General features: G+C 45.2%; 1 protein-coding gene across 1 annotated transcript in view; it reads right to left on the bottom strand.

Annotated features, from left to right (window-relative positions):
- Positions 1 to 1907: 1907 nt before the first annotated feature.
- Positions 1908 to 22925, bottom strand: part of zmynd10 (zinc finger, MYND-type containing 10) — a gene marked incomplete at both ends in the record, with an annotated part of 35797 nt that continues 14779 nt past the window's right edge. The window contains 4 exons of the mRNA XM_084315693.1: positions 1908 to 2007; positions 2426 to 2551; positions 3651 to 3772; positions 4575 to 4700. Of these exons, the coding sequence (XP_084171819.1) occupies positions 1908 to 2007; positions 2426 to 2551; positions 3651 to 3772; positions 4575 to 4700 (474 nt within the window). The remainder of the gene's footprint in view (positions 2008 to 2425; positions 2552 to 3650; positions 3773 to 4574; positions 4701 to 22925) is intronic.

The following is a 22925-nucleotide window of genomic DNA, read 5'->3' as shown; positions in this document are numbered from 1 at the left end:
ATTGTCTCAGCAAGAAACGCTTATAAAAAAGAAGAAAGTTGAGATGAGACGGAGAGCTACTGACATCCGGATTTTCTTCACATAGGGGGGGTGCTTCTGAGTACAGTACACAGCTGGGTGGGCGGACAAAGTCCCCCACCCCTCCAACCTGAGATGGAAATGATAGTTTTCTTTCTGGGTTTGAATAAAAGCTGACTGTTCAGCTATTTCCTGACCGATTCTAAAAATCAATCTGCTTTTATAATGGTTGGTCTTGAGTGAGTTTTGATTGATTGATTGAAAATTGTATCAGATTGCAGAATGGGTACTACAATACAGTACAGCTCAATACACACAATTGTTAAGGGGATGCAGACCAGAGAAAGACTTTCGTCTTGTTTACATCAGGGTCCCCCATTTTCAATTCATCATAACATATATGACAAACATGATATACAGATAGACAGTGACAAGTTATAACTATAATGGTAGCTAGCTACATAGCAAAGTCTGACATACATTACATCAAATATTAGGCTAACCAAGAATAGACCAGGTTTGAAAGTTATATCCTGGCCTGGCTATAGCAGCCAAGTGCATACCAAAATAAGTTACCTGGAATAGATTCAGTCATACAAAAAGACAAAAAGACATGCTACAATACAGGAACTCATTAAAACAATTTAATTTGCTGCTGGTGAAGTGAGTTACTTTCACTTCCTGTCAAATCCAAGATCAAAGGAAACATCAAATACAATTTGACAGCAAAGGCATTCACGCAAAAGATTACGATTTTAATAAAAGTCTCTAATCCTGAGTTTGATCGTCCATGAAGTGGAATACTTTGGTGAAACAGTACACCAGAAATATTTACATTTAGTAACAGATATGTATAGTAAACCAGTTTTTAATAGATTTAAGTTGAAGCATTACCAACTTGACAGGATGACTAGAAAATGTCCTGGCTGTGGAAGCCAGTGCCATTTAGGGTGCACTGCATAGGAATCCCGTTCTGAATGGGAGCCGTTCTCATCCACTCATACGACTCTGTTCCTTGTTGCACACAAGGAAACTATAAAGGAAGGAAGGGTCATCACGTCAGAATACCAGCATTCTACACTCTGCTTGGTGCCAGACTTTGGTGTCAGTTCTGTGAAGCCTGTATTCAAATTCAAAATATACCAGCTAGGCGGCTAGGTGGTGCAGTGGGCAAGGCACTCACCACCAATGCTGGAGACGCTGGGTTCGCGTGTTCGAATCCAGCTCTCCACATTGTTTTCAGTTTGGCTGGTCGTCCGTACTAATACAATTGGCAGTATTAGAGGGTGGGAAAGCTGATGGGTGGGTCCTGGGCGTTGTAAACAGAAAAATACTCCTACAGTTCGGTCGGGGCGCCTGCTCAGCGAAGGAAGGATCTGGAGGGAGGTAGTGTGACCTTCCACACGTTACACTCTCCCAGTAAGAATCTGAGCTGCCAGGCTGGTTGCCGGCTGGCTGCGCATGTGTCGGAGGATAGCATGTGATAGTCTCCGGCCTCTCGGACCAACAGTAGGGGGGGTGCGCAACAACCAGGAAGGGAGTTGGGAATTGGCATAACGACTAACAGTGGGATGGGAGAAAAATCGGAAAAAGAGGAGGGGGAAAAAGATAAAAAAAATAAAAATAAATAAAATAAAATATACCAGCTATCTGAGGAAATATACACCAACCAATATATCAAACGTTAGCTATACAAAGCCACTAATTGCAGATGATCCTGACACATCCGAGGTAATAACCTTGGCAATTCCATTCAACTCAATGTTTCCACACTTGTGTTCACGTGCTACACAGTGACGTGATGACCCTTTCTTCTTTTATAGTTTCCTTGGTCCCACACAGCCGCAAATACTGGCTTTGGTCTCATGTATCCATAATGTCGGTCTCTCTTAGTGGTGGATAATCAGCTCCTCCTGGATCCTGTCGGTGGCCTCTGCCATCAGCTGGCAGGCGATCTTGTGTTTGGGCCAGTGCTTCACCTGACATTCTCTGGAAAGAACAACGTGGCAAGCAGGGTTTATAGCCTCATCTAGCTCAGCTGTAGGATGCAGATCAAATAAAATCTAATTCAATGACACACATTATGGACAGACGGATCCAATATAAAATGTTATCTAATTTACTTTGTATCCCCTTTACATTAAAAATCATCACCCTGGAATGGATCTATGTATATACTGTAGCTAAATATACAGGCGATATTCTTTAGATGCAAAGTATCTTAGACCTGCAATGTCACTAACCCTAACTCACTCACAGATTCACTCACTCACGGTGAGCCACTCTGCCCCTAGTGGCGGCTCGCAGGCAATGCACTTTGTGTAATACCAGTTCGCTTCGCATCTATGAGACTATGTCCTTTTTCTTTCTTTTCTTTACAAACATAGAATGAACTCTTGTGTTTTACCTGTGGCAATACCATTCTCCCTGGCAGCGAGAGCATCTCTTCATGGCCTCCTTCCCACAGGCTCCACACTTAGGCTTCTCTGGGATTAGACTCTCCATCACATCCAAGTTGTACGTCTGGGCCAACCTTGGGAGCAGTATCAAATATAGGCGATTAAGAGGGATGAGGACTTGTCTGGTAGCAGACTTTTTGTGTGCATGTCTGTGTGCGTGTGCTGGGGGGGAGGGGGTGCGTTTTCTATTTTTGTCTCTCTGTTTGCCCCCAAAAAATGGTGTAGTGACAGGAAATTAGATTCGGTTGTAAGTCAGCCTGTATCCCACACACGTCAGCTACCCTCCTATCTGAAGTACACTGAGAACTGTATAATCAGCAGTCACTGTTGACAATGTAAGCTAATAGAAATGGCCTATATATATACTGTATAAATCCTTGTATATCTTCCTGTACATTTGACATTTTACTGTATATTTTTGGACTGTATATTTTAGAATGTATATACATATTTTAGAATGTATATCTTTGACTGTGTATTCTTATTTTTGACTACGTAAATGTTTATTGCGAGCGATCTGTGGTGCTGAATTTCCCTCGGGATCAATAAAGTACTTCTATTCTATTCTATATGAGCCAAAACCCGCTTTGTGTTCTTTGTCTATCATTTCGATGATGACCTACATACTGTTATGTATGTGGGCCATGAGTAACCTGACTCAACCTGCTGTACGGTTCTCTGCCTCATCTTTGACTGGTGTCTGACCTTTGTTTTCTTTTTTTCTTCTTTATTTTTTAGCGTTTATCGCTTTCCTGGTCAAGCATGACCGACAGTTGCAGGGTGAAACGGGAGAGAGAGCAGGGGGAGACATTCGGCAAATGACGAGTGGCGAGTCCGGGAATCGAACTCGGAGTCAACCAGATCCGTGACGCAGCACGGAGTCCCGCGCGAGCGCGGTAACATGGTGTGCTACTGGAGCACCCTTGACCTTTGTTTTCAACTATGGTTCTGAGGGCTTTTCCACTGGCTGGGTGCCCTCGTCAAAACAATTCACTGACAACTCATTCTTATCTGCAATGGCTTGTTTGTGTCATTAGCATTCTGCACAACACTGTGATGAGTGTCTGGTAATGAAAATACAACAACTCGAACTCCAAACGTCATGGTATCCGTTCAACACAGCAGTTTCTTCTTCCTTCACCTCTCGTTTGGCGATACACTCGTGAGTATTACCTCAGTGCTTGCTGTCTCAGGTCGCTCTCAGAAGGGTTGAAGGTTTCCTTAACCTGATACTTGGCGATGGCCTTCCACTTGCCAGAGTTCTCACGCATAATATTGTTCCACACCTCTGGAAGCTATGGGTCGAGAAAACAAACAACACTTCTGAATAGAGACGCACCGATTGCAATTTGCGCAGACACATTTTTTTTTGTTCATAATAAAACGTTTGACTATTGAATAACTTCAACATTTTCTCTCACTCAAACAAATCTCAAAATAAAAAGTTTTAAGGTTACTGGACAGAGCCGATGGCATGGTGTGTGTGTATGTGGCTGTGACGTTACTGTCTGTGACGTGTGAACCATGCTTGTAAATTTGACTTTATTTGAAAGAATGGGATATACTGAGACTGATTGATCGTCCATGTCACCGGTCATGGCCAATCAAGTTGAAGACCATCTGATTCTGGTTACCGGCCGATCGATCGATGCATCTCTACTTCTGAATGTAATATTATGGTAAACGTAGATACAATCAAGACACAAATGTCATCGAAACGAAGCAGGCTATTCTCTGTCCTTGCTCCACGATGGTGGAACGAACTTCCCACCAGTCAGTAGCGCTGAAACCCACTAGATTTTCCGCCACACTTTTTCAATCAATATCTGAATAATAATAATAATAATAATAACCTTCTTACTGTCTTTTACTATTATGTACTATGTCTATACCACTACTTACTATGCTAATATGTCTATATACTACTATGCACTCAAGTTCGGCACTGCTAGACGAACAACACCACTGACCCCAGAGGTATTCCCCTCCTGCTGACTTCTTGTACACAATTTGTACGTCGCTTTGGATAAAGGCATCAGCTAAATGACCAAATGGAAATGGGAGGGTGTATTTCTTGGTTCTTGTGTACATATATACCTGTTCTAGGATCAGTTCCTTCTTGGGAGGAGCCGGGTCTGTAACGGCAAGGATAGCGAGAAACCGCTGGAGCTCCACCAGGACAGGCAGCTGGTCCACCAGGACCTCTGTTAAGAAGCCGCGCAGCTGCAGCGCATTCAGAGGTTAATAGGCATTTTTTAAATAGCATTCAGAACAGCATTTTCATAGTGGCTGAAAAGATTAGATTAGATTAGATTAGATTAGATTAGATTAGATTAAAATGTATTGTCATCGTACAGCACAAGTATAGCACAACGAAAATAAGTTGCCATCTAACCAGAGTGCAAATAACAGTTGAGTACAGCAATATACAGTGTGATTACATGTAAACGAGTGATTCAATGGAATATATATAACAAGGCTACTGAGTAATTATGTTAATCTGACGTATGTACAGTATTATTATGTACAGTGATACATAATTTTCTCCACTACAGTGATACTTTTCTTTAAAAAAAAAACAAGCTCAATCAAAAGATTCTACATGATTCCAAAATAGTGAAGAAAATGACTTTAGGAAGAACAAAGGCAGAGGCTCTGGTCAAAGACATCCTTGCTCCAAAGGCAGTGGGTGATGTTCTCAAGGCCTTAACATCAGACAAACCCCTTCCATTCTCCATACAGATGGATGCATCTAACCTAACCCTAACCCTAAAACCGAAATAAAGTAAAAAATAAAATAGTTACAAAATCTGCCCATTTTCGCCCCAAAACCGCCCAAAACCGGCACAAAAAAAATTGCTTTGCGCGCCCGCTTAGCATTCCTAAGTGCCCCCCTGTGCCCCAGATACGCCCCTGGCAGTAGGTAGTTAGGATTACAGTTTAAGGCAGTTGTAGGCAGTCAAGGGCAGTAGGTAGGTAGTTAGGATTACAGTGTAAGGCAGTTGTAGGCAGTAGGTAGTTAGGATTACACTGTAAGGCAGTTGTAGGCAGTGAAGGGCAGTAGGTAGGTAGTTATGTTTCAATCTGACTGAGCGTCCCGCTCCAGCCATATTGAGATATTCGTCTTTCGAGCACCTATTGTGCATGCGCTGACATTTTTTACATGCACCTGCATCGCCCGTGGCCACGCCTGCTCCTGTGTTTCCTTAAAACACAGGGTGTGGCCACTCCTATGCCCTTCTCGTTTTTTTCACACGTGATTCTTGCTAGATGCACCATCAGTCAGTGGACTAAACTAAACTAAAGAACGTCAGACTACCGCCGGAATTTCCCCAGCCTCCGGGTTTTCCCCAGCGCGTCCAGATGGGATATCGGCCCTACGCTGGACTTTCTTCAGATTCCCATGGCAGTGGACTGGTGAACGTCACACGGCATTCGGTAGTTGAACTGAACCATGCTAAGGTAGGGCCGGCAACGGCAACTTGCGTCGGTGGTACTGCCACTGTCGCCCATTGTCCCGTGAGACAACCGGGCGGCACGTGTGCAGCGCGAGGGGCTTTGTACTCGGTTGAATACACACAAAAGGCAATGTTATTAAGTGTTTTTTCCAGTATCATGGCGCGCAATGCTAATGCTGTTGCTAATGGGGCTCCACTCCCGCGTGTCGGGGGGAAACCGAGGCTGTGCCTGGGGTTTCCCCCGCTTATTCCTTATATCGCTGAGGGACAGACGGTGTCTAGCATTAAGGGCCTAACCGAGGCTTATCTACCTTTTACACAGGTAGACGGCCTGGTGGGAGGACCGGTGTGCCACGCTTAGAGAAGCAGTTGGCCTCGGTCCTCTGCCCAGATATGGTAGAGTGGCCCCCCCCGACCGGAAGCCGACACTGAGGGGCGAGTCGGCCCGGCAGATGGCTGAGTGGGCTGATGAAGCTTATATTACCGCAGTACAGAATCTAGCGGCAACAAATAAAATAACATTGCTCAGTTAGCTGCTTTTCTGTCGAAAATGGTGTCAGGCGGTGGGGTCTTGGGGCCGGCCGACGCCAAGACCCTCGCTCAGGGTTTTGAGGTTATACAGCTTTTAACGCAGCCGCAAGCTATAACCTCAGGGATGGGGATGACGCTTTCAACATTTATGCACAGATATCTGTGGTTGGAGCAGTCCCCCCTAGAGGAGGAGAGGAAAATTCCCCTCCTCAAGGCCCCCCTCTCTACGTGGATGGACTTTTTGGTTTGTCAGCGGAGGCGTTGGCGGCTTATAGCCAGGCCCCCACGCCGCCCCACACCTCACAGCCAGAGGTGAGAGTACTGTCTCGTCAGCGGCTGCTGCGAGACCCCCGACCAGTGGCCTTGCAACCCCGCCCGAGACACCCTGGAAACAGAGAGACAGGCTCTCACGGTGCCAACAGACCCGGGCGGCTGTGGGACCGGGCGAATTGGATGGCCTCGGCTCCCCCCGGGAGTAGACCGCCGCCATCATCTCACTGTGTCTAGCAAAGCTCTGTTCACCCCCCCCCCCCCGTTACGGGAATAAGGGCTCTGTTCCCCCTCTGGCGCTGGGCCGCGTTCCTGCAGGGAAGCGTAAGCGGCCCGACATATCGCTTCTCATGACAGAGGCTGATACCCAGGCCCTTGCTAAGCCGCCTGGGTCTGTCTATGAGAATGTTGTACTTTCGGGAGGCCCCTTCGCCACACGCCCGGCGTGTGCGTTTAGTGACGACGGGCGGGTTTCCCTGTCTCTAAAAAAGGTTGTCAGAGTGGGAACCCTTGGCCACGTCACAGCGACGTGAGGTCACAGCGTGCGTTCCCCCAGCCTCGCCAGGCTGGGTATTACGTTTGTGCTTCCCCTGCCCAGACTGCCGGTCTACATAGCGACAGTGCGTCAGGCACGCGTAATTTGGGTGATAGTAATATCACTACAGGGCTACGGTGTGTGGGAGCTTTCACCCAAGACAGAGTGAAAACCACACATTATGCATGTCCAGCCGTAGAGCAGGCCATCCCCAGCGGGCTAATCTCTTGGCTAAAATGGGACAATGCTCAGTGGGGGAGCCGCCTCATTCACCAGGAGTGATGACTGCTGTTCCCCCCGTTTCAGACCGGCCCTTTCTGTCGGGGTCCCCCCTTGGGTGCAATTGCCCCAATCCCAGCCTCGTTGGCAGAGTCAGGGTGCGAAACCCCAACCCCACGAGATACCTTGCTGGCGCAATCGGGAGAAACCTCGACCCCACGGGACCCCTCATCGGCGAAGCCAGGGTTCGCAATGCACAGCGGGAACGGGAAGGACCGGGTTACCTATTCTTAGCGGGCCAGTGCCAGTTGGCTGTGAGGCCACTTTGCAATTTTCACCACATGTGGCTACAGAAGTGCCACATGTCTGTGTGTATGGAGTGAATGTTGAGAGCGGGGCTCGTGTTGCAATTTGCACACCCCCACCCTCCGTTTTTGGGTTTGAAACAGACTCTCCTATCAGAGTCCACGGCAGCGACAGCCCTGGCCGACGAGATTCAACCTGTTGGCGAAGCAGGCCATCGCCGCGGCCCCACGGGAGGACGCGATGAGTGGTGTTTACTCCCGATATTTTCTGGTGCCCAAGAAAACGGGGGTTATCAGACCCATACTGGACCTGTCCTCGTTCAATTGTTTGATTGCGGTGAGAAGGTTCAGAATGTTGACCGTCAAACACCTGTTATGCGCTGTCAGAGTGGGAGATTGGTTCACCTCCATAGACCTCAAGGATGCGTATTTTCACATCCCGATCTTCCCTCCTCACAGGAAATTCCTGCGCTTCCTGTTTCAGGGAATAGCGTATGAGTTCCAGAGACTGCCATTCGGCTACTCTCTGGCCCCTCACACTTTCACCAAGTGCTTGGAGACCGTGCTGGGACCTCTGCATCTTCAGGGAATACCAATTTTATTCTACCTGGACGACATTCTGGTCCTCAGCCGGTCGGAGGAGTTCGCCAGGTCTCACACAAGGCAGGTAGTCGAACACCTCACCAGCCTCGGTTTTGCTGTGAACTGGGAGAAGAGTACTCCTCTTCCCAGCCAACAGGTGGAGTACTTGGGCTTGATTCTAAGCTCAAGGTCTATGAGGGCAACCCTCTCAGAGCGGCGTCGAGAGGATATTCTCTGTACGCTCAGGGGGTTCCGTCCTGGCAGGACAGTTGCGGCGTGGTTTGTGATGTGCCTGCTCGGCCTGATGGCATCTGCTCACTCTGTGGTCCCACTTGGCCTCCTCTTTATGAGGATACAGGGGTGGTTTTTCAGTATGAAAATAGACCCTGTGAGAGGCAAGTGGAAGCGGCTGAAAGTCCCCGCTTCAGTGCTGGGGGACCTCGACCACTGGAGGGGGCCGGGGGCCCTCACCAGCAGGGTCCCCATGGGCAGCAGGACATCGCACGTGGAGGTCTTCTCCGACGCCTCCCTCACAGGATGGGGGGACATGTCGGTCCAACGCAGTAGGAGGCAGCTGGCCTGCTCAGTCTGCCCTACATATCAATGTGTTGGAATTGAAGGCAGTGCTTCTAGTCCTCAAACGGCTCCGCCCTCATGTGGTGGGCAAGCACATTCTGGTCAGGACGGACAGCACGGCAGGGAGGAGTGCACTCCCCCCGTCTCCACCGGGCGGCGGTCGAACTCTGGCTATAGGCGTCTTGCAATCTGCACAGTCTGAGGGCTCTCCACATCCCCGGCAGGGAGAATGTGGGTGCAGATTTGATGTCACGGGGAGGTCCCCACCCAGACGAGTGGGGACTACATCCAGACATAGTCAGACGGATCTGGAACCGATTCGGGGAGGCCGCGGTGGACCTGTTTGCGAGCAGTCAGTCCTACCAGTGCCCCCTGTGGTTCTTGGTCAGTCGGAAGGACAACCCCCTCTGGGAGTGGATGCCTTCTCGACGTACCCGTGGCCGCCCGGGATCCTATATGCGTTCCCCCCATACACCTGATAGCCCAGCTGTTGGAGCGGGTACGTCAGGAGCGCAGGACCGGGGCTCAGCCGCGTGGTTCCCGGCCTTAATTCAACTCCTGGTGGCCCCGCCGTGGCATGTCCCATGGTCGCCGCGGGCCCTCTCTCAGGCACACGGCACGTTGTTTCTGCCACCTGTCCTGGGGCAGCCTCTAATGGCTTGGCTGCTGAGGTTGAATTTGGAGGGGATGTGTCTTAAAACTACTGTGATTAACACCATCCAGAACGCGCACGCTCCATCCACTACCGCGGTTTACACAGGGAAGTGGCGTATGTTTCAAGAGTGGTGTGAGGCTGAGGGCCTGGACCCAGTGTCATGTCCCCTGAACTCGGTTCTGTCCTTCCTCCAGTCTATCCTGGATAGGCTGTCAGCATCGACAGTGAAGGTGTATGCCGCGGCTATATCTCCTTGTCATGTGGGCTTTGAGGGCAGAACGCTGTTCAGCCACCCTCTGGTGAGACGTTTCCTGCTGGGTGCACGGCGCCTCAAGCCTGTTGAACGTGCTCTGTCCCCAAGCTGGGACCTCCAACTGGTCCTGGTGGGGCTGTTGGGGGCCCCGTTTGAACCTCTTGAGCAGGCGCCATTGGATCGGCTGTCTTTCAAGACAGCGTTCCTTCTGGCCATCACCTCCGCTAAACGCGTGGGTGAGCTATGTGCTCTTTCGGTTCGACCCGAGTGTCTGTCTATACAGGGTGATAGCAGCGTGACTCTGAGGTCCAATCCGGCCTTTGTGCCTAAGAATATCCGGAGCTTTTATCGCTCCAGGGATATTGTGCTACAGGCGTTTCACCCTCCCCCTCACGCAGGTGAGTTGGAGGCGAGCCTTCACCTGTTGTGTCCTGTCCATGCGCTGACGGTGTACCTTAGGCGCAGAGGACCTCAGGGCTACCAGTCAACTGCTTGTCTGTTACGGTGGCCCCAACACGGGTAAGGCGCTGTCCAAGCAACGCCTGTCACATTGGTTATGCAAGGACATTGCCCTCTGCTACACTTTGGCTGGACAGGTTCCCCCCGCAGGCGTCGGGGCACACTCCACTCGTGGAGTGGCAGCCTCTGCTGCCCTGCTTGGGGGGGCCTCTGTGGAGGGCATCTGCGCTGCAGCCTCCTGGTCCTCCCCGGGTCCTTTTGTCAGGTTTTACCTCATGGACATGACTGGGGGCTCTGTCTCCCAGGCAGTCCTGAGTACCGGGACTTCTCCTGCACCCCGCCACCAGGTGGGCTAGCAGGAGTGTGTGGGTGTGGACCGCAGAGTGCGTTTTTCACATGCGGTCCCACTCACGTTGTGCGTCCTAGGGTGACTGGTCCCTATTTTGCATATTGGTTGGAGTTGACTGCCCCCCGCCCTCGTTAGGACGGGCGGGTGGACGGGACTCCCCCCTCCCCCTTTTCGATGGGCATCCGGGCCCTCAGGGGGTGCATTTGTCGTGGCTGCGCATCCGCTCCCCCCCTTTTGATCCCAATATGGCTGGAGCAGGACGCTCAGTCAGATTGAAACATAACGAAGGTTATCCTATAACCCTAGTTATGTGAATACTGACTGAGCGTCCCGCTCTTCACGCCCTGAGGACCCTTGGCTGTTTTTTCACACGTGAAATTCGGACTCGGAAGGGCACAGGAGTGGCCACACCCTGTGTTTTAAGGAAACACAGGAGCAGGCGTGGCCATGGGCGAATGCAGGTGCATGTAAAAATGTTCAGCGTGTGCACAATAGGTGCTCGAAAGACGAATATCTCAATATGGCTGGAGCGGGACACTCAGTCAGTATTCACATAACTAGGGTGTTATGATGAGACAGAATGGATATGGAGGCGGAGTATCATAGTTTATTCATGGTGACTATGAATTAAAAAACAAAGAGGATCTGGTGTCTCCGGTGGCCAGAATATTATTGTCAGTGTTGTTTACCGCCCACCTGACTCAGCCATTAAAGATTTTAATTAAAATGTGTTCGGCTCTCCTGATCTCCCGTCTCAAGACGAACGTCTTTCTCTGGTCTGCATCCTCTTAACAATTGTGTATATTGAGCTGTACTGTACCCATTCTGCCATCTGTTAATAAAACTTTCAATCAATCAATCAATCTGATAAGCAATGAGAATAAACCCTGTTTCATTTTAGGTGATTTTAACATTGACCAGATAACCTTAGTGGGGATTTCCTCAATATCCTTTATTCAAATGACTTATTTCCTCTTATCTATAAACCTACACGAGTAACAGAATCATCAGAAACTTTGATTGACAACATCTTAACTAACTCTTTGAATGATGGTATCAAATCTGGGATTTTGTACTTTTCCCCCTATATTTAAATTCTCTCTAAAGATCATAGAGCAAAACATAATCTACAAAACAATCATGAGCAAGTCAAATATCGATAAATTCAAGAAAATGCTTGCCAATATCTCATGGAATGACTTATATAAAGAAAGCAATGCTGATTTTATTAAATGAATTTTATGAAAATGATTAACTCCACGTTTAATGAATCCTTTCCTTTTAGCGGTTCTACTAGTCGTGACGCCTTGGTTTACACTTGATTTGCAGAAGTTGCTAAGGAAAAAGAATAAATCATATAAAAAGTATATTTAAAATCCTACTCCATCCTCCTCTCACGATAGTATCTAATATAAAACAAATATAACCATTCCATTAGATCAGCCAAAAAGAAATATTTCAGCGAGGAATTTAAAAGGTGCTCAAATGATAGTAAAACCACCTGGAAAGTAATAAATCAGTTATTGCAGAGATAAAAGGCTTCGTCAGAGCTGCCTCCAGTCTTGGAAGGCAACAATTCCTTTGACAATGAATCCATTTGATATTGGTCAAAAATTTTATTATTTTTTTTGTCAACATTGGTAATAAACTAATACTAATAATAAAACTAAATTCCTGCTTGTCAAAGAAATCCACTTGATTTCATCTCAAGAGATTTTCATCATTTTTCTTCTTTTGAGCCCCCACACACTAATAGATAAATTGTATAAATATGGTTTTCATGATGTCATCCACAAATGGTTGAAGAATTACATTTCCAATAGAAGTCAGTTTATGTAAAGGGATGCTTTTCAGACAAAGCCGAACTGCTCTGTGGGATGCCTCAAGGATCGATCCTGGGGCCTTTGCTTTTTCTTATTTATACTAATGACATGTTTAATGCCTCAAATTTACTTTTTCCAATAATGTTTGCAGATGATACAACTCTTCTTCTCTCCCACTCAAATTAATTTTCATTGATCAAAGAAGAAAATGCTGGCCTAACTGCATATGCCTTATGGTTCAATCTAAAAAATGTATCATTGAATATTAAAAAATCCAATTTTATAGTTTTCAGTGGGAAAAAATACTCTGAAGATCTATCTAAAATTTTAATTAATTCTATTGAGATGCCTAAAGTGTCATCAATGCGATTCCTCTGAGTTTATGTTGATGATAATTTGAGCTGGAGAGAACAAATTGACTGGGCTTATAAAGAAATGTATAAATCTATTGGCATAATAAGGAGAACTAGCCACCTTGTTACCACTAGCTGTCTTCTTACTCTTTATTATAAACTAATTTATCCTTATCTTTCTTATTGTAATTTAGTATGGGCAAGCACTTTCCCAACTAGTCTCCACAAAATATTAGTCCTCCAGAAAACGCTTTGTTAGGATCGCATCTCGATCTGAGTCTCGTGCCTCATCTGGCCCTCTATTTCAGAAACTTCAGATTCTAAATATTTTTCAAATATTTATTTGATGTTTTTTATGTGTTTTTATTTATAAGATTCCTTCTAATGAAGGGAACATTCCTGTACAATTCAAGACCTACTTTAAAAACGATTATTTGTCCCACTCATATCTACTCGTCAATCTTCATCTTCCTAAATTTCTTACATGCAGAGGTACATTTTCTATTAAATATAGAGGTGTGAAATTATGGAATGATTTTCTCCATCTGGCAAAAAAATCTTCTTCAAAAACGTACAAAAAAGGTTTGAAGGAATATAATTTTATTTTTATATTCTGTTTCTATTATTTTGTATTATTTCTAATCTGTCTCTATTATTGTCTTGTCATTATTGTAATAAGTTACTGTCCTGTGATGTATTTCTATGTATTATTATTATTATTGTATTGTGTTGTGTCTTGTTTCATGTGAAAAAAAATTAATAAAAAGATTTGATCACAAAAGAAAAAGGTTTGAAGGAGCATCTGATTATTATATTGTAACAGTGTATTGTAACTTGTGTATTGTAATCAGTGTATTGAATTTAACGAAGGTTATTCTATAACCCTAGTTATATGAGTAATAGCGAGCGCTTTGCTCTATTGGAACTATCCCTTTAATCATATTCTAAAATGAAAAATGTCACCAAGTATATGACCTGCCCACCTGCCTGACCACTCCCACATCCGCTCCTACATAAGCGGGGTCATGGCCACACCACAGCTCCTTCCCCAGTCTTTCACCGCCGAAACAGAAGACCGTGGGGGCGTGGGGTCCTCAGTGAGTCAGAGCAAAGCGCTCGCTATTACTCATATAACTAGGGTTATAGAATAACCTTCGTTATATTTCGTTAATAGCTTACGCTTTGCTCTATTGGAACACAAGAGCTGAGCAGAGCGTAAGCCCGACAGATGCACCCGCTGAGGTCCCCTACAACCATCAGAACCGGGGAGGGAGATCGGACCCGACTGTGCAAAGAGGGTTTAGCACCTCAAACGCACAGGGTGAGCAGACCGTGGGACTTACCTTTGTTTAGAAGGACCCGCGACTACTCAGACGCGCATCTCACATGCCACCAGGGAACGGACGTGAGCAAAACCCCCGTCACAGCCCCCAATATCGCAGGGGTCGGGGTCAAAAGAAACCAACCCCGTGGCAAGGCCATAGCAGCGGAGCACGGAGGAGGTCCCAGCCTCAGGCCACCCCGGGGCTAGGACCCCCTGAAAAAAGGGGCCTGGTGAGGTCCATGAGGCCGTGGCATCGAGACCCCACCAGACGGTCACTGGTGACACCACCCCCCACATCGCCAGCGTATCGGACAGAGCCTAAACCAGGTGAAGGCCCTTCTCCCCTTGGCACGCCGCTCCGAAGCGCTCCCAAGGAGGCTTCCCCCCCACAATAACGTGGGGCCAGCCGGCGCGCCGGGGAGACAACCCTCCAAGGAGGTTGATCCCTCAATCCAGGCCGACAGGTCCCAAGAGTAGAACTCAACCTGCGCCCGGAGCACTGCGGACTAGACAGGCGCCTAAGGGGCTTACTGTAAGAACAGTATCCCGACGGAAAGGGTGTTCCGGTATGCTGTGCACCATGTCACAATCTCCACGAACCCTGACCCTGCCAATTTATTAATCCTGCGGGGTCGAGGTTCAGAGAAAGAGTTTGACACAATTGGCAGACGTCATGAAAGATGCGGGGGCATACTCTCGGGCAGACGGGGTCAAACCCGGCCTCAACCCGCGAGACAACCACCCCCCTATGTTTATTATAACAGGTGGGTGCTCCCTTAACCCACTAAGAAACCCCAGAAACACAACTGCGTGTATACACAGGCTATACAATGCAGTTAAAGCGTTTCAGGTTTAAAAAGGGTTAACCCAGGCCAACAGGTTATTGAGGGCAAGGCCGGGACCTACACAGGGATGCATAGAAGAGTTGACAGAAGCAGCCTCGCCGACAGCCCCCTCCCATCCCCGGTTTAACAGGGAGGGAGGGGTGAAACAAATGGAGAAGGACCAACCCCCTAACATCGTGCAAAAGGTACAACACAGTATGGACCAATGCACGCCACTGTTAAGGGCAACTCAAGGTGACAAGTATATGACACACACATTCATGACATCAACCCCTGTGACGTCCGGCCCGACCTGGCATTTTCCCCCCGGAAAAGCACAGAGTCCCTCGGGGAACCAGAACCTGTCTGTGCCCCGGCGGACAACGGGTTAACTGATCTGGCCCGGCGCGACCAGGACCAGTCCCGTGCCCTAGTCACGCCGCCGCCCCCAGTCCTAAGAGGGGGGTAGGTACGCGTGTCGATCCAAAACATCACAGAGCGCACCACCAAGACGGTCAGTACGCAAACGCACTGCTCTTGGTGGCCCACCCAAAGGCGTGAACCCCCCTGCCAATGTTTGATCTACTCCGTCATCTCCCCCCGGAGATGTACGCGAGCCGTCGAGTCTAACCTAGTGCACTGGCGCTCGGTAGACAAATATCTCCTTCCCAGCCGACCGCATAAAAAACGCTGTTTTTATGATGTTGGGCAACCAAGGCGCGCCGGACCCACAAAGCATATTCAATCATTGAAAAAACACCCTGGGCCAGCGCTGATCGGTCTCGTAAGACCATACGCAGCGATACGCTGATTCATAAAACAGCGTATATGCTCGCAAAGAACAGTGACGGCGAATTTCTAACAAGAAAGAGCCTCACAACGTTTCCCCTGGCTGTCTGGGACGAGCAGCAGGGAGCCGGTCTACAAAAGACACAGACACGGTCCTCACATGACGAGCCTGGGAATAGCAACCGCGTCAATTCTGCTCTTTATGTAAGAGGGGAAGACAGCGGTTTTCCCAGAGAGACCTCAACGTGAGTAAACAATTGAAAGAGGTTCATGTAACACATTGGACTAAGCGGCGCTGATTCGCATTGTGGCTAGCAGCTAACGTTAGTTAGCCAGCCAGCACCTAACGTCTAACGCTAGTTAGCTTAGCCTGTTCAGCAGCTAACATTACCCCATCGCTCGTGGCAATTATATTGCATGTCATTGATCTACTGGTCGACCACGGCCGACTGGTTGGGCACCACTGGTCTAATAGAAATAAATGCATTCGAACAAGAAACCAATGTATAGACAAAATTGCCAGGCCTAATGCGAGCCAGGGAAGTGCTGTGCTTTTTCATCCACTGAGCTGTGAGGCTCCACATGCTTGTTGATCTACCGGTCGATCACGGCTGACTGGTTGGGCAGTTGGGCACCACTGGTCTATAGAAATAAATGCATTCGAACAAGAAAGTATAGTAGACATATAGCTATGGCAAAAAAAGTTACCAGGCTTAATGCGAGCCAGGGAAGTCTTTACCCCCTTCCGTGACTGCTCAGGGTTCCCACGCTTGCCTTGACATCTTTTTCCATGCTACCTCCTGATTTTCCAGGTACCATATTAAGTGATGATCTATAGGCCCCTGAAGCTTTCCGCCCCCATCCGTGCCCCCCTCTCCTCACAGACACAACCCCCTAGGACACCTGACTACTTACTTGATTTAAAAGATGTGCCAGTCAAGTCTACATTGTAAATGCTTAGAGATTATGTCTTATTGATAATATCAATGCATGAAATAATGCAACAAGCTGTAGATTAAAAACTATTTATTGAACTGGAACTTTGAAACACATGAGCACTGGGATTGATATATGTTCTCTCTTTCCTCTCCTATCTCATCCTGTCCTCTTCTCTCCACACCTCCCCTCTTGTGTCTGCTCCTGTCTTCTCTTCCTACTCTTCTCAGCTCCTCTCCACTCCCTTTTCCTCTGTCATCCTCTACTCTCTTCTCCTCCTCTTTCATCTTCGCCCCTCTTCTCTTCCTCCTCCCTCTTTCCTTTATTTATTAGTCTTATCAGATTATGAGTCTTACGTGATTTTTCAAAAATGTCTCACCCCAAATGTTCCTATTTAGTAGTATAATCTTTTTTAAGAAAAAAAAATGAAAAATCACAAAATAGCTAAAAGTAGATGTAAGTAAGAATGAATGTTACAAAATGTATCAAGACTAGACTATTCATGTCAACTAGTATAGAAGTAATGTCACAGCCTAATGTGAAAATGTATTGGTAGTTAGCTAGCAATGCAAGCTAGCCAACACTAGCTAGTAGCTAGTTAGTTAGCAAACTGAATGTTGGCTAGCAAGATTAAATATTAAAATATTTTCCCGTATTTTCCCCCATTTCTTTTTATTTATACAAAATGGCTGCAATTCCCCTCTGTGACGATAGGTGGCAGCAGTGTAGATTAGACCATTAGCAGAGGATGTCAGAAAGACGGTTGCTGAGAAAATGTCGGGCAAAGTGGGGTTGTTCCCGAGAGCTCACTCTCTGCCGTGGTTTCTCAGTGTATAATGAATGGTGCTCTCCCTCAACATGCGAGTAGGGTGAGACAACACCATTCTTTAGTCCAAATAATACCCTACTTTATACTATATTAGTCATTTGTTTAATGTAAAGTCAGTCTTACATTGGCACTGCTTTAACGTTGCATTTACCCATAATCCATTGCTGTATTAGACCCATGTGCCAGTATAACTTTTGTAAAGTAACTAAGCGCAAATGTAAAGTTAATCAATACACAATGAAACAATATCTTTATCTATATCACATGTAAAAACTACTTTAATAAAACAAGATTTCCGTTTTTCATTTCTACTCATTCATCCAAAACAAGACAGACTGTAGATGTCAAGGTTCCCGTGTTGGCTGGGAAATGCATGTATTTGACCCTTCTATTGAGATCGCAAGTAACATTATTATTCCTGAAGTCCACCAATCCGAAACTATACTTTTGCCTGCCTCACCAAGTTGCCTGCATCAAATTCCAACATACCATATAGGATGCCAAGAGGGTTTTTATAAACGCATCTTAATTTTGTGCTCAATAGTTTCATTTTATTACTATTTTACACATCATCCAATACAATTGTCCAGGACAACTGTTTCTATTTCCATGTAAGTGTTCACTTTTGCTCAGTTTCCATGACTTTTCCATACCTGGAAAATGAAAAAATGTATTCCATGTTTTCCATGTTTTCCAGGTACCGTGGGAACCCTGCTGCTATGTGCAAGCCAGGGGCTTTATATCTGATATATTTCGAAGATATATAGAAGATATAAATATCGTTTTAGTGGGTATTGTCCAGTTGTTGCTGTGTGTTTTTATCTGCCCACAATTCAAGCAAGTAACGACGTTGTGTGTGTCACTGGCGCGCACCCAGAACCACCTATTTCAAGCGTCCCAGGTTCAGCGGGGGGTAGTACGAATCAGCACCGCTTCGCACCCAAAAGGGGTGTGTCCGTCTGAGTGAGAACACTCCCCCCCGTCCCCGGGGGCGCTGATTCGACCCCGAATAGTGAGTGAGAAAGGCCCCTCAGAGACGGATCGGACCAGAACGGATCGGAACGGACCCAAATGGGTGAGTGAGAAACCCCCTTAAGACTCTGAGGAGGAGGCTCTGAAACTCTGAGGAGGCTCCCTCACTGAGAGGGAGGTTCTGAAACTCCCTGAGGAGGAGGCTCTGACCCAATATACACTACTGGTAGGGAGCAGAGTAGAAGACAATTGTCTCTACTGCATTGCATCACCTATCCTTTACAATGACAGCGGTCTGCAGCACAGGCCCTGTAACTCACGGACATGTCTCGTGGCCAATAAGAAAACGCGCTTGTGCTTCAATGGCCTCTCGAGCCTGGGAATAAAAACGCATCTATTCTGCTCTTCATGTAAGAGGAGTTGGTTTGGAGTGATGCATCAACCAGAAACCTCTCGACAGGGTCGTTAAGATCAGCGGCAAGATAATTGGGAAGGACCAGGAGCCACTCAGCAGCATCCACAAGAAACGGACAGTTAAAAAGGCCTCCCAAATAGTTGAAGATAACACACACACCCTTCACACCCATTGCCAACCTCCATCAGACTGCTGAACACCTAGGTCTGGTGGAGGCCGGACTGCCCCCCCCCCCCCCCCCCCAAGGACTTTGGACTACTTAAAATAGACTCCCCCTTCCACCTGATGGACATATACTATGTACCTGTACTATTATTTATTATTTATATACATATAGAACTGCTCCACATGTTTTTTAATATGGTTTTTAATATATCATGCTTTAAGTACTGTAGTTTTAATGTAGTTGGTGTTTTTTTATATAGTGGTTTTTTTATTGTAGTTCTAACTTTTTTTTTTTTTTTATATATATATAGTGGTGAGTGTCTATGTATTGTGACTGTATGTTTGTCTTTCAACCACTGCACAAATGAAGTTCCGAAAGGAAAATAAAGTAATTTGAAGTTGAAGTTGAAGAAGACAGCGATTCTCCCAGAGAGACCACAACGTGAGTAAAACAATTGAAAAAGGTTCATGTCATTTCAAGTGGGAAATTTGATGTAACCCTTTATCTCGTATGTGGAACGGTTGACTACGTCTCTCACCTCCTGAAACAAGGACACAGGGGTGCCCAACCTTTTTTGAACGAAGATCTACTTTTAAATTTACCACCTAGCCAAGAGCTACCAGCCAAAATTGTATATTGTAAGCCGTCATTTGAGGCTTTATAAAAGCAGCATAATGAACACAAATCTGTCAGTGCAGAGTCCGACCTCATCTTAAATAACAAACAGCATTGCTTGTTGTAGTTAACAAGGAGAGGCAGAGTTGATTTTGCACCATTTATTTTTTTTATAATCGAATTTTATTAATCGAGATCTACTTGAAATCAGCCCGCGATCTACCTGTCGATCACGATCGACTGGTTGGGCACCAGTGGCGTCGTTAGCCCTGGGCTTCCGGGGCTTTAGCCCCGGATGTTTTTCTTCTAGCCCCGGATCTAAAAAAAAAAAAAAAAAAAAAATTGTTTACATTTTTTTTATTTTTTTTTTACTTTATTTTTTATTTTATTTTTATGTCAGCATCCCCATTGTCTGTGCTGAATGTTTGTTAGTGTTTGGTATTTTTTGTTGGTTTTTAGTACTTTTAAACATTTTTAGTACGTAGTTTTCATTTGATCCTATAATTTTTTCATTCACCGATTTGTGGACTTTTTTTTTAGTGTCCTGAAAGGCGCCTTATAAATCAAATGCATTATTATTATTATTATTATTATTATCATCCAGGAGGGAAAAGACACTTAGGATAGTAGGGACTGCATCTCTGCATGTCCTGACCAGGAAACACTTTGCAACTGTGATCTCCTCTGGCAATAGTTGGATATTGTAATGTGTGGCGAGGGGTTGCAGCAATTCCACTGAGAGAAACTGGTCTGAGGCTGGATAACATGCCTGTATGCCTCTCATAAGTTGTTATCCAACTCATGAGAACCTGCTCTCAAGCTCTTGCAGCATTCTGTCGACGACTGGATAGAACAGTCTCTGTCTCAGCTGATCTCCTGAGCTGAGGTCTGAGCTTGTGCCACAAGATGACTCAACTACATACTCGTCCATCCTTTTCTGCTTCGTCCTTTGGCTGGTAGTATGTTCCTCAATCCAAAGGCCATTACATATGGCCTTTGTCCTGTCATACATGTCCACTGCCATCTCTGAGGTGCGATAACCTTTGAGTGTGTCCTGCACTGTGCTTTTAAATAGTACAGATATTGAAGATGTGCACTTTAACGCAGCAGCACCTGGAGCCATCCATACCCATGTCCAGTGTCCTATAATAAGCTTTAATCGAACCTCGGATAGTCCGGTTGGTTTGGGGTGGTGTGAAAGCTCATTCACTCTTGCAAGTGAACCCTGCTGCGGTTCATTTGAGATGTGAATGCAAAGCGGACCAAAGGCAGGAAAAGACCCAAAAATCTAATCTTTTTTTTATGAGAAGACTGAAACATATGTATATAATGAAACACACAATACAGTTTTTTTTCGATTGCCTAAGCATGATTTTGAAAACGGGGCCCGGTGTTTCAAAACACACAATTATCACAACCACACACACAATTATCAGAACACCTCAGATCCTTTGCTAAATTAAACACTTGTCAAAACCATACACTAATTTATAAAAACTACATTTTGTTACCATATGAACACACATTTCATATGACTTAATTCTGTTTGAACCAGTTACACACACTGCTGTGCTAAACCTAAAACTCATTTAGCAATTCTACTTCTCAGTGATTAGAGTACTGTAAGTGAAGTATGCAGAGAATGTGCAAATATACAATAAATTCACCAAACACTACACAAGACCAATGCTGTAGACTGATGAAAATATAATTTATTTATCTACATATACCCAAATCAATGATGCAGACTGATGAAAAAAATTATATATATAACCATAACCAAATCAGTCAACATTTCAACATGGAGAATCACAACAATACATGTCCCAGTTTTCATGCTACTATGTGCATAACACTGTAAGCTCAGCAAATATCAGACAAACATAAAATACTGTATCCAGTACAGGTTAAAATTACAGTAAAATTTTTTTTTTTATTTAAACAGAAAATACTAGACATTATCTCTTTGCCTAGCTGGATCTGGCAAGATAATTTTTTGTTGTGATTCTCCATGTTGACATGTTGACTGATTTGGGAAAATGGGAGAAAATGTATATTATTTTCATCAGTCTGCATCATTGGTTGTCTTGTGTAGTGTTTGGTGAATGTATTGTATATGTTCACGTTCTCTGTGTACAGTACTTCACTCTCCTTCCATTTTGGTTGAAGACAGGTGAACTCACCTGCTGCATTTTTATAGTGCTTAAACCTGATTGGTGTATCTACAATTAAGCAATGGTGTGTTTGTGCATCTGATGGCTGTGTTTAACCAATTGGCTCATATGTGTGGTAATTTGACATTCTGTGTCTAATGTAATGCAAGTGTGTTTAGTGTTTTGCAAATCACTGTGTGTATTGTTTTGCAAAAAGTGAGGCTGACATTGTAGGGGTGCAAATCTGGGCCTATATTTTGCTCCTTGAGTGTAAGGTTTTGATAATTGTGTAATACTTTTGATTTGAGTGTTTATGCAATTGAAGAAAACTGTAAAGACTAGAGATGAACTGTTTATTTATTTTGTACATAGGCTGTGCATATGTTTGTTTGTTTGTTTGTTTATTTGCTTATGTGTATGATTCTTAACTGTTTTTATTTTGTTATTGGTGTATATGTGTATGTATGTACAGTATATATATATATATATATATATATATATATATATATATATATATATATATATATATATATATATATATATATATATATATATATATGTGTATATATGTATATTTGTACTCCTGTTGGGGCTTCCTCACTTTGAGAACTCTAATGATTCTAGTTGGGGCTTCCTCACTTTGAGAACTCTAATGATTCTAGTTATTCAGTATTCATCTCTTATTACTCTAAAATTGCGTATTTCTGTGTTTAAAAAAAACAAAACAAAAATGTTGATCTTTTTTTATTTATATTTATATGTCGATAAGTGTATGTCACGTTCGTATTGTCTACTGTAATGTCTAAAAAAACGAATACAAATATTAAAAAAAAAAAAAAAAAAAAAAAAAAAAATCATGTAACAATTGGACTAAGACTCTCTGAGGAGGAGGCTCTGAAACTCTGAGGAGGCTGTGTTTAACCAATTGGCTCATATGTGTGGTAATTTGACATTCTGTGTCTAATGTAATGCAAGTGTGTTTAGTGTTTTGCAAATCACTGTGTGTATTGTTTTGCAAAAAGTGAGGCTGACATTGTAGGGGTGCAAATCTGGGCCT

Source organism: Notolepis coatsorum, assembly GCF_963971535.1.
Source record: "Notolepis coatsorum genome assembly, chromosome: 6".
Taxonomy (NCBI): domain Eukaryota; kingdom Metazoa; phylum Chordata; class Actinopteri; order Aulopiformes; family Paralepididae; genus Notolepis; species Notolepis coatsorum.
The sequence above is the reverse complement of the archived record's forward strand: the minus strand, read 5'-3'. Positions and strand labels throughout refer to the sequence as shown.